The sequence below is a fragment of the Pinus tabuliformis genome, chromosome J (assembly GCF_031772625.1).
Source record: "Pinus tabuliformis cultivar Carrire ecotype Pingquan chromosome J, CPIR1, whole genome shotgun sequence".
Classification (NCBI taxonomy): domain Eukaryota; kingdom Viridiplantae; phylum Streptophyta; class Pinopsida; order Pinales; family Pinaceae; genus Pinus; species Pinus tabuliformis.
Window position 1 is genome coordinate 1027719346 of NC_142295.1, and position 13096 is coordinate 1027732441.

At 38.1% G+C, this 13096-nt stretch overlaps 1 protein-coding gene across 1 annotated transcript; it reads left to right on the top strand.

Moving 5' to 3' along the window:
* Positions 1-6568: 6568 nt before the first annotated feature.
* LOC149230362 (uncharacterized) lies at positions 6569-11735 on the top strand. The gene is made up of 3 exons (XM_089381290.1): positions 6569-7366; positions 7502-7915; positions 8034-11735. Exons 1-3 carry the CDS (start codon positions 6569-6571, stop codon positions 11733-11735), a joined length of 4914 nt encoding a protein of 1637 aa, XP_089237416.1.
* Positions 11736-13096: the final 1361 nt, after the last annotated feature.

Below are 13096 nucleotides of genomic sequence, written 5' to 3' on the forward strand. Positions count from 1 at the left end.
TAATTGATCCAAGAGTCACATTCTCAAAGTGCGGTTGATATGTGTCCTCCTTACAATAAAAATAAAATATTCTCTGAATTGAAAAGAAACATGGGCTATAATAAAAAAACAAAAATGAATATGCATGTTTGGTTAGTTTAATTAAAAGCATTATAGAACACCAATAATCTCAAACTCACTATGATTACTCAATTTGTCTTTATATTATAACCCAATTTAGTAAAAACGTTTTACTCTCTTTTAATCATAAATAAAATATTTGAATGTCACCTAGTATAATTTCATATCAACTTAAAAAAAAAAGGATAAAGTAATTTTGAATAAAAAATGTGAGAGTAAACAATACAATTTAAACAATGGATAATTATACATTGTATATTTATAAAAATAACTACTATTATTGGGATCTATCAAGAAATAAGAGGGACGCAATTTTTTTTTCCAAATTTTGCACCCTAAAAAACATTTACACCTTAAAGGATTTGATCCTTAAGGGATTTGATCCTTTTGTCCATTCTAAATCCATTCTTAAAATAAATGTATACTGGGTTTTAACACTTCTAGGCTTACACATGTGGGGAACCTTTTGCTCTTTTGCTGGAACGACGTTTTTTCTTTGTCGATGAGACATTTCAGCTGCTCGAAATCATCCGCCTCGCAAGGGAACGTGAGCGGCCCTCTTTGGCCGTAACTTTCCGTTTCAGCCAGAAGTGTGTCAATGAATGGATGGCTCAGATAAGCTATCGGAATCACAAACCGCTGCCGCTCTTCTCCCACGTAAACGGGCACGCAACCCACCGAAACCAGCTTTCTGCGTCGCCGACGATTGAAGTTCGCCAGGTCGCGGGTTCGAGCACCGAGGGTGCTTCCGGGCACCTGTGGCTGTCGGAGGCCGAGAAAGGAGGGGGTTCCTGGGATTCGAACCCGGGGACAGAAAAACGAAATTGTACGAACTAGGCAGCGGATCAACTTTCGAACCCTCAGGGATGTGGAGATACGATTCTGATCTTAAGAAGCCTTCGCCCCACTCGGATCTTCATCACAGGAAAAGAAAAACGGTGGAGTAGGGGCAACGAAGGGCTACCTTTTATTTGTTTATCTCCAATCTGAACATGGGCATTCGAGCTTATGATGGTTATGCGTTCGAATCGCGGGGCCGCTATAGCGGTGACAAACCAGCTGCCCAACAGTATATAATTTCCTTATTTGCATACAGAGCAGAGGGAAGAAGTAAATAATCATCTCACATTTATATATAATGATAGCATCTCCCTTTAAAATTCTGAATGAAGGACTGGTGCGGTCCGCGTCAGAAATTCAATGGGCAAATAAATCAAACCGCAGGGATTAGAACATTTTTTAATTGGGTGGTGAAAAATGAATCTATAATAAAGAGACAACAATCAATTTAATTTTTGGTTTTTATAATTTTTTATTTTTATTTTTATATTTTTAATTGAGTTTTTATAATTTTTAAAGTACATGAAAATTTGTTTGAATTTTTTTCTATATTTTTAAGTGAGGGTTTAGATTGGTTTTCAAAGGAATATGTTTAATATATGTTTAGTGTTAATGTTTATCAACAGCTATAGTGTATTAAAGAGTATTTTCGGTTGCATTGACTTTTAATAAATTTTAAAAATTAGATTTGTTGTAGCTCTAGGCCCACCAATTTCTTAGCTATTTGAGATTATTCCAATTCTAATAAATTCCCCCATGATAAATTCCTCATTATTATATAACATTCATTTATATATAAACAAATTTTATTTAGCAAAATGGTCCATTACTTTTAATAAATTAAAAAAATTAGATTTGTATCACACGACTCCTCACCCACCAATTTCCTAGGGATTTGAGACTATTCCAATTCAAATAAATTCCTGCATGATAAGTTTCTCATTATTCTTAAAGTTGACCAAAACTTTTTTATACATGGTTAATAAAGTAAATGTATGCATAAGACGTTTTTCAATAGTTTTTTGGTTATATTTATGAAGCTATATCGACCTCATTAATATTTTTAATGTGGTTGTACTAGTTTGATTTGTAATGGCTTGTTATTATAGACTTTTTGTTTGGTTTTATTTGAATTTGAATTTTTTTAATAAATATATGAAAGTTAGAAAAATGTTAAAAGTAATTGTATTTTTGTGCTGACCTGCTCTACAACCCGCTTTACAATCCAGTATAGGGTGGTAATGTAAATATGTAAACAATTTTAAATGTCAGCTTAACTAAAAACATAATAGAAATAAAGTGATATCATGTATGAGTGTAAACATTTAAATGTTGGCTCCATTAATAACAAAAAGTTAAAAGTAATATCGGATGAGTGTAAACATTTAAAAGTTTACTCAATTAATAATAAAAAGTTAAAGTAATAAAAATAATAAAATTTAGTTTGTTATATTTTGATTTTGTTATTGACTTATGAATATGGTTTGTTACAATACCATGGGCCAATATCATGGCTTATCAATACCACATGCCCAAAAACCATATCTTATTTCACAATCAAAATATTTTATAACAATATGACAAGATTATTAATTATGGATATTCACCCCCACTTTACTGTGGATATTATTAACTTGTAAATGAGCTTTGTTACAATACCATGGCTTATCAATATCACATGCCCACAAAACATATCTTATTTCACAATCAAAATATTTTATAACAATATGACAAGATTTGTAACCATAGGTATTCACCCCTAGTTTACTATGGATATTATTATTTTATAAGCAAAATTTGGTACGATACCATGGGCCAAAAAAATGGCTTATCAATACCACATGCCCAGAAAAACATAACTCATTTCACAATCAAAATATTTTATAATAATATGACAAGATTCTTAACCATGAATATTCACCCCCACTTTGTCATTGATATTATGGCAATATGACGAGATTCTTAACCATGAATATTCACTTCCACTTTACCATGGATATTATTAACTTGTAAATATGTTTTACTACAATACCATGGCTTATCAATACCACATACTCAAAAACCATAACTTATTTCACGATTAAAATATTTTATAAATAATTTATTTAAAATTTATTTTATAACATTTTTTAATTAAATCTAAAAGGAGAAAGATTATAATTACTTTTAAATATATATAAACCCTCTATCCTCTACTAAAAATATTCTGATAGAAATTAAATCAAGGTTTTAATAAAATAAAAAATGAAAACACTTTTTTTTACCCCCTATGACCTCCTAATGGCAAGGCACGGTTTTTTACCAACTAAGCTAACCCTTGGGGCTTATAAAAAATGAAAACACTTATATATATATAAATGTGAAATTTATATAATATAAATAATATTATTAAGAACCAACATAGATCCATCTTAACTAAAGAATCAAGTGATGAGAGAAAGTAAAGTGACTAACAATAATAGAGGAAAGATCGTGCATGCTTTGTTAAGTTTTTCATTATTGTATTTTCTTTGACATGATTGATCTAGAATATAAGTTTAATAGTTTATAACAATTCAGTGTTTTTTATTTAGATACTTTATTAAACACAATGCAATGGAATCAAATTTAAGAGAGAGGGGGGCAGAGAGGGAGGAAAATATATATATACTAAAAACATAAATTTTTTATATATTGAATTAAACATTAAAGAAAACCTTATTTAAATATAAAGTTTATATATCAAATTAAAGTTATTAAATTTAACCTAAAACCTAAGTCAACTATCATTATGTAGAGGCCCCTTTCTATCTAAAATAAATCTATATAAACAAACTTACCTCATCACCTTCATATCAATGAAAAACGAAGTACCAAAAGAGTTCTAAAAATTTAACCCCTGCGGAGAAATCAACTGATCAAGCAAAGGGATTTGATGGGTTTGTTGTTTTTCTTGGGATTTGACTTGGAATTTCTTCTTGCAAATGGAAGCTTCTATTGCAATAGTTCTTTGTGACTTCGTCCTTTTCTGGGAATTGAACTTACTAACACTCCCTTCACTCTTGCAATCTTATGCCTGAAGCTACTATGACTAATGTTGGATCGTTTGAAAGGATTATGGAGCTAGATATATGTGATCCTTTATCATGTTTGACATAATTGGAGAGGTTCTAATTCCGTGGGAAAAATATATTACAGGAAGAGAAAATTTCTATTAGGGCATGCCTTTGTTACAGAACAACGAAAGGGTTTCACTACAATTTTGTTTTTATTTGTGATTGAGGGATTCACTTGGGAATTCGTTGTAGGGTTTCACTAAAAATTTCAACCCTCATTTAAGGTTTAGTTCTATACTGCATATCAACAATAAACCATAGAATTTTTGGGGCTTAGATCTAGGGAATCTGTTTTGAACAATAACTACAACACCAAAAGACCACCTTTTTGGCCCTCTAATGCATCATTTTTTATGCAAAACATGCATTACAAGATATGGTCGGATTTATTTGTTCTTCATCTAGGCTTTGTTCCTGGAGTATATCATCTTCTTTTGACCTTTCTTGCTCATTTTCTTCTTCCTCTTCACAATCTATGTAGAATAATTTCTTCTCAGCACACTTATGACCTTTAGTGTATTTGCTATCACAACTGTAACAAAGCCCTTTTGCTCTTTTTTCTTCCAATTGTTGTGGTGTCAACCTTATAGGTTGTGGAAGACTAGGGGCAACAATACTTCCGTCTTTATAGTTGTGAGTGGTATGCTTCCTGGTTGCCATAATTTTGCTTTCCATTTTTCTTGCTAACCTGAATGCCTTCTCTAATGAATCAGGTTCCCAAAGGCGAACATCATGTTGGATATTATCCTTTAAAGACCTTATGAACACATCAATTCTATGCTCCTCTGGAATATCTTTTACCCTTATGTTCAATTTTTGGAACTCCTCAATGTGCTCCGTTACTGAACCCTTTTGTTTGAGACTTATCAATTGGCTAAAAAAAGTGTTACTTTTTGTATCTTCATAATGTGCTATCAATTCTTCCGTAAAAATTGCCCAAGTGATAAATTGTTTACGAGAGCAAAGCCATTGACACCATACAAACTGATTTGGTTCCATATATACAGTTGCCATACGTACCTTTTGTGTGTTTTTCACATTATTGAGATCGAAGAACTGCTCCATCTGTAATATCCATGTGGCGGGATCCTTGCCATCAAACTTCCTCATATCGATTTTTGGAATATGGTGGGTCTTCGATCCAACATTAGAGTCTATGGAATCATGATTAACATTACTTTTGTTCACATCATGAGTTTCCTTTACAACCTTTTAACCATTAGTAAGTATTTCTTGTAGAAAATTTGTCAAATTTGTCTTCAAATCTGCCATGTCTGTCTTCAAATCTGCCATGTCTCTCTTCAAATCTGTCTTTGAATCATCCATCTTAGCTTCCATGCCCTTTATCTTAGATTCCACGCCATTTATCTTATATTCCACGCCATTTATCTTAGCTTCTGTTAGCTTTTGTGAGCGTGACATTTGTTGCACTTGTTCTTGTAATTTTGATATATCATGTAGCATTTTTTCCTCTTCTTCATGAGTCATGCTAGAGCTTTCAGGTTCCTTACTAGGTGTTTGCATTTTCTTTCCTTTGGGCATCAATTACCGATATAATGCTTTACTATGCCCTTTGAATTCCATTAAACCAAGCTTACACAAAAAATTAAAAAAAACTACACACATTTTTTCACTTTATAGAAGCCTGATATTGAATCTGATGCATCTCTGTAATTTCGGATCATCTAGTTCTAAAATTGCGACCTGTAGTAGCCTTCTGCGTCCTCTTTCCAATGCCACAAGTCTGACCCAAATTGGATTCTCCAATGAAAAGTTATGTGAAATCTCCCACAGTGACTTGCTTTTAGACTGGTTCAGTAGAGCGAACTTGTACGGCGTGCCACGAGTCACTGTTTCAACCTTTGGATCTGAAACACGCATACAAGAAACTAAAGTCCGTCCTCTTTCTGTACCTTCTTACAAAATTTCAATCCAATCCCCAGAGAAAAGGTTATGACGATTTTCCCCAGGTTACCTGTTTTGAATGTAATTCAGGAGTCTGCGAAAAAACCAACTTCCTCAGATCATATCTCCGCAAATATCGCGCAAAAAGCTCTGAAATTTGGACCCAAGGTTCAGCGCGATTTCTTCTCAAATGGGTTTTTTTGTGACTTCTGAAACATCACAGAAAAAATGTTATAGCGAAAATTCCACGATGACCTGTTTGGAGCAGCGAAACCCTAGAATCCAAAGCTCTGATACCAAATGTTATGAAACCAGCTCAAGAAAAGATAGAAAAGATAGATCAACGCCTTAGAATTCAACCTCTTCGAGGGGGCAACCTCCTTTACATTACATAAATGAACAATTCTTGGATGATACAAATGACAAAACCTCCTTTCTATATATAGGAGTCTAAGGAGTCACAATATAATCCAGCCGACCTAACAATAATAATATAAAGCCACAAAAATAATAATAGAGGAATTCTATGGGGCACAGAAATAACAACATGGGGGTAATAGGGGCACAACAATATAAATAAGGGGTATAACTAAGTATAAATAAGGGGTATGAACTTGGCTGAACCACTCCCGGAAAATATCGAATTGGAATACCATGATGAGGTCTGGACGCAGCCGATTGATTATGAACACATCCCCTTTCGATGCCGGAAATGTCATGAGTACGGCCACCTATATAGGCAATGCCCATTGAATAAGGAGGAAGGGGGGAAGACAGATAAAGATAGGGCAGCAGACAAAGAGGAAGGCTTCCAGCAAGTCTATAGAAAGAAACGGCAAAATAAGGAAAACCTGAAACCCAAATCGCAAGAAACATCCAATACAATAAAAAGTCAAAATAAGTTCCAGGCGCTGCAAGATGACACGGAAGGGTATGAAATAAATTTGAATGATGATGAAGATCCAGAGAACTCGCCCATGGAGATTTCCCGAGAAGAGAAAGAGAAAGCAAAAAGCCCAAACAAACCAAACAAGGAACAAACAGAGGAAAAAGAGGCGGAAGAAACAGTGGAATCGCATATGGAAATTGAAAACCAAATGGAAAATGAGGCCGAAGAGGAAAAGTTAATGAAGAGACTACTCCAGGAGTGGAAGTATCTGGATAATAGATTTATACCAGAAAAACAAAAACAGTTATTCAAGGAAGCTTTCCAGAAATACAAGGAACGGAAAGGGGAAAACCTGGAAAAACAAATAACGGAGGTTGGTGAGCAGCAGAAAGAAATGCTGGGAATGGGCAATGCTGGCAAAAGTAGCAGAAAAAGAGGTCGGAGAACGTTAAATGAAACTATCCAATCGGTGGGCGAAACATTGATCAACTCTGGTAAAGTGATACCTCTGTCAGAGGTATTTTTTCCTTCCTTCCAAAAGTTTTAAATGATTATTGTCAGCTGGAATATTAGGGGCTTGCATAGTAAGGGAAAGCAAAGATATTTGAGAGATAAACTCAAAAAAGAAAAACCTAGCATTTTGATACTGCAGGAGACTAAAATTGGGGTACACCAGTTAGAAGAAATCATTGAAAAAAATAGATTGAATTACAAAGTTATGGGACAGGATGCCATAGGAGTTGCTGGGGGAATAGCAATATTGTGGAACCCGAATGAAATCCTTCTAGATAATTGGACTAGCATGCATGGAATCTTGACCGGGCTGGGCAGGATAGTGGGGACCAAGGAAAAGGTGGTCATTACAGGTGTTTATGGACCCACAAACCCTGGAGAAAAAGAAAACTTCATCAGAAGTTTAAGAACTATCCGACAACTTTTTTCTGGGCAACCTTGGATCATTGGAGGAGACTTCAACTTAATCAGATCCCTGGAAGAGAAAAAAGGTGGGGTTAGAAGGCTGGATCAGTTCATGGATAAATTTAATGAGATGATAGAGGACCTAAGAGTAAGTAGATCTTAAAACCATCAATGGAGTCTATACATGGAATAATCGAAGAGGAGGCAAGAACCAAATTGCCTCAAAACTGGACAGATTTTTAATATCTGAAGACATCTTGAACAAGGATATCTTTGTCGAGGCCAAGATTATCCCCTCCTTGGGCTCGGACCATTGGCCAATCCGATTGGAAATCGACATTAAAAAAATCCAGGGTAAGAAGCCATTTCGGTTTGAAGCATTCTGGTTACGGGATCCGAATTTCATAAAAAAGGTAGAAGAATGGTGGAATCAAAGTAGAGTGCAGGGTAGAGGAAAGATGCACACGTTTCATTTAAAATTGAAAGAATTGAAGATGAAGATTAAGAAGTGGAACAAAGAGGAATTTGGCAACATCTTGGAAGATAAGCAAAAACTAGAAAAGGAAATGGAGGATCTCCAACAGAAAATAATTTTGGAAGGCAGGGCTGAGGAAAGCATCACCAAAGAAGGGATTCTGCTGGGAAGAATGGAAGAAAGACGAAAGCAAGAGGAAATTCTATGGCGACAAAAATCTAGAATTAAATGGCTTCGGGAAGGGGAAAGAAATACAAATTTTTTTCATCAGGCAATGGTTAAGCATAGACAGGGAAACAGAATTCTCTCCATTAAAGGGAATAATGGTATAAGGTTGGTGGAGCAAAAGGAAATTGAGCAAACACTAGTGGATCATCATAGAGGAATCCTTTCTGAACCTCAGGTAGATCGAGTGAGAGCTATCCAGGAGATCTGTACTGCTATACCTAGACTAGTTACGGAGGACCAGAACAAAGCCTTAATGAGGGCGGTTACTTTGGAAGAGCTGGAAGATACAGTGAAAGCAATGAGGAAGGGCACAGCACCGGGCCTGGACGGCTTTACAGTAGATTTCTACCAGGCTGGCTGGCATTTTCTTGGAAAAGACATACTGGATTTGGTAGAAGAGTCAAGGGTGCAGCAGAAGGTATGGCCGGCTCTTAACTCAACCTTCTTTACTCTAATTCCTAAAGGAGAAAATATGGAGGATGCTAATGGCTTTAGGCCGATAGCTCTCTGTAATGTAGTGTATAAGATCATAACCTCTCTAATTGCTAGAAGATTAAAACCCTTGCTGGAAAGTTTAATATCGGCGGAGCAAACTGGTTTTGTGGAGGGGAGGCAGATCTTGGATGGCTTAGTTGTCTCTCAAGAAGTTATTCACTCACTCAAAGATAAAAAACGAAAGGGAATGATGATCAAGCTTGATTTATCCAAGGCTTACGATAGGCTTAACTGGAGGTACCTGGAAAGAGTTCTGGAATGTTTCGGTTTTCACAAGAGATGGATTACATGGATCCACAATCTCATTTCTTCCCCTAACTTTTCAATCTTAGTCAATGGAAACCCTTCGAACACGTTTAATGCCTCCAGAGGTATCCGTCAGGGTGATCCGTTGTCCCCTTTCTTGTTCATCTTAGCAGCAGAGGGTCTAGGAAGGTATATTACTCAGGAAAGAGCAGCTCACAGATTAAAAGGACTTCGCTTATGGGGAGACAGACTTCCTCTAACGCATCAACAATTTGTTGATGATATAATGCTCTTTGGAGAGCCAACTGTTAAGGAAGTCAAACATCTAAAGAAAATTCTAGACCTGTTTGCTGAGGCATCGGGACTTGAAATTAACCGGGATAAATCGTGTGTTTTTATCTTCAACACGGTGGATCAAGTGAAGACTCACCTTATTAGAATTCTGGGCTTCAAAACGGGTGAACTACCTACCAAGTATCTGGGTAACATGCTGGACTTCACGTCAAAAAGATTAAAGAATTGGCAGGGAATCTTAGATAGAATGAGGAAAAAAGTCTCGAGCTGGGCCTTTAGGGCCCTGAATATTGCTGGCAGAATTGTTTTAGCCAAATCGGTTCTTCAGGCTATACCTATTTATCCCCTTTCAATTATGGCGGCCCCGAGAGGAGTTTATGGGAAGATTAGAGAAATTATCAGAAATTTCATTTGGAGAGGGTCGGAGGAAAAGAAGAAATGGGCCTTAGTGGCCTGGAATCAGCTTACAGAGAGGAAAGAGAGAGGTGGGTTAGGATTAAGAGACCCAGAATTGCTCAATCAAACAATGGGAGCTAAACTTTGGTGGAGGTGGTTGCAAGGGGGAAATGACCTCTGGAAATCAATATGGAGAACAAAATATCGAATGCCAGACTCACAGGTAGACATTCTAAGACAAGAAGAAATGCCTCGCGGATCCGCTGTATGGGAATTGGCCAGCCAAAATAGAAACATTGTCGAGCAGCATGCGTTCTGGGAAATCAGAGGAGGGAATGAGGCTCACTTCTGGGACGACAAATGGCAGCAAAGAGAAAGACTGAACAATATGCAGAATCTTCATCAAATCAGAGGAAGAATTGAGGGGAATAGAACAAGTGTCAAGGATTATTGGAAACCTGCCAGCATGGATGACTGGTGGAGATCCTGGAAGGACCCGTTAGAGTGGGATCAGAATCTTAGTCCTGACATGCAGACGGCTTTCAAAAAGGAAATGAACTCAAGGAAAATCAGAGTAAGAGACGGAAAAGATATCCTACGCTGGGGTAATACCATGAGAGGCCTTTTCTCAGCTAAGGAAGCTTATTATTTGGTAAATTCTCACAATAACAATGAAGGCCAGCAGGATTGGAGGAAAATTTGGGATCTAAATTGGTGGCCCAAAGTGACCACTTTCACTTGGTTAGCTTCGAAAAACAAAATCTTAACTTGGGACCGCATCCAGAAACGGGGTTTCTCGGGACCTTCGAGCTGCTATCTATGCAGAAAACACGAAGAAAACAGAGATCATATCATGATCCACTGCCCGTTTATTAATCAACTCTGGTCTAATACCAAGCGCACCTTTAATAAACCTGGGGTGGAGGTTAGAGATTTTCTCGAAATGGTTTTCCATTGGAGGGAAGAAACTTTCCACTGCAAAGTCATACAGCGAGCCTGGAATCTTATATCAGGTTTTGTAATATGGATGACATGGAAGGAACGCAATGCTAGAATTTTCAAAAGTATCAATAAGGAGCCTGAGGTAATCTGGGAGCGGGTGGTAGAGGCGATGAGAGAAACCATTCTGGTAGAGAGATGGCAGGACGAGGATTGGAAAGCAGATCCAAGGGAGAAAGAAATTTTGAACAGACTCAACCTTAAATTTGAAATGGTGCATTATCAATTAAGGAGAGAGCAGGACATGAGGATTAAAAGCCCAGACAAGTTTACCTATCCTAGGGGACAATTTATAAAACTAAATTTCGATGGAGCCTCTAAGGGCAACCCTGGGGATGCAGGGTTCGGGGGTATATTCCGTGACAGCAACAGACAAGTAAGATGGATATATGCCGACTGGGGAGGGAAGATGACCAACAATGAGGCCGAGTTCTGGGCTCTCCATACTGGATTGAGAATTGCTATCAGAAATGGGTACTCCAACTTGGAAATTACGGGCGACTCCCAAATTGCCATTGAAATGGTAAAGAAACTCAGGAATGGCAAGGGGTGGGAAAAGGTGACTAAGAGCTGGCGCACAACAGGTATCGTACAGGAGATAGCGGATATGATTAAAAGAATAGACTACTGTATCTTTAATCATGTTAGAAGAAATGGCAATAAAACTGCGGACTGGCTTGCCAACTGGGGCAGCCGTGGCCAGCAAAGCAGGATAGATAGTCAGTGGAGGAATGCGGAGGCAAATAGAGAGTGGAAAGATCTGATTACGCTCATTAAGGTTGATCATGATGGTGCTATCGGGGATCACACTTCGATCAATGAAAGGGATTATTAATTGGCAGAGGCACGGTCGAACCATGGCCAAGGTTCGATTGAATAAGGTGCTAAGTGGCATGCAAATCCACACAATGATGAAGCAGGAATTAAAAGGAGGTATTATGGCGGCAGAGGGGATGAGTACCAAAGATTACACATTTGATGCGATAATTAATAGGCATCAGCTGAGAGGGGAGATTAACGAGGCGACAGGATACATTGCAGTGGACGTGATTACGGATGGAACGGCCGACGGTAGTGGGGTACCGGATCCGGATGGGAAGCAGCCGGGAATTAAAATTCGGGCCTCATCCTATGTTCACCGTATTATTAATCTCCGAAGTCAAGAGAAACAGAGACCGAGAAACAACTACCCTTGCGGGATAATTCGGAAACATTTCCATAGTCTCCAACAGAGGCATTCAAAGGGGGGAAATAAGCAGAGAAGGAAGAGCGACAGGACTGCAGGTGGTATGGAAACTCGACAGAGAGGCCGTGGTGTAGGGGGGTGGAATGCAATTGATGAAGATCGGGAGCAAGGGAAGGGCAAAAGCCCCATAGAACGAGACTCCCCATTCATAATTTGGGATATAGATGATGATTCAGAAGAGGAAGACGTTGGAGTCTCTGGGAAAAGATTTAAGGAAATGCAAAAGAGGAGCTTGAAAGGTAGCACGCCCCAGCCGGAGACAAATTCGCCTATGCTGAATGCCTCTGATGATAGACGTTCGGGGCTTCGCAAGAGGGGTCGTCCACTGAGCAGTGGTCAAAGCAAAACGCAGAAGGGGGATAGGAACCAGAGCACGACAGAGCACGAGGAAGGGGAAAATTCTGGAAAGCGACAGCAGCAATCTGCGAAGCCTAAAAGAACAGTGATGCACCAAATTCGAGAGGCGGAAAAGGCCTTTCAAAACAATGCTGACCCTGATATTCGTAGGTTAATGCAATATCTTGAAGAGGAGGCCATTCAGGAGCAATCGTCAGACGAGATGGAAGAATGGGCAACAATCCTCCACGACCTGGGCCACACTCGTGGTCGTAGAACTCTGTTCAAGCAGTCCCTTCACATGTATTGGGTAATGAAAGGCTTGATGGCGAAGGCCTTGGAACAGGTTGCCAAAGAAATGGCTGATTTACTTCAGAAGAAACCGGATATGAGCAAGGAGCTAGGCTATATTCGTACAGCCTTGTCAAGACAGGAGGATAAAATGGATGAGATTCTTCACCTTCTGAAGAGTGATCGTCAGGATCCTGTTCAAGGAGACAGCCAGCCGAATCCTGCGCAAGGAGCCAGCCGGCCAGTGGAAAAGGAAAATGCATGACGAGAGATATGTTGAATACTGTTTCTCTGTTTTGTTCTGATTTTGTTTCGTGTCTTTA

What these genes read in the sequence shown, in the direction of transcription:
- LOC149230362 (XM_089381290.1), top strand. Translation starts at nt 6,569, where the DNA reads ATGAACTTGGCTGAACCACTCCCGGAAAATATCGAATTGGAATACCAT. An exon ending in AAGTGATACCTCTGTCAGAG is followed by an intron (nt 7,367 to 7,501) that starts GTATTTTTTCCT and finishes TTGATACTGCAG; the next exon opens with GAGACTAAAATTGGGGTACA. An exon ending in AGATGATAGAGGACCTAAGA is followed by an intron (nt 7,916 to 8,033) that starts GTAAGTAGATCT and finishes ATCTTGAACAAG; the next exon opens with GATATCTTTGTCGAGGCCAA.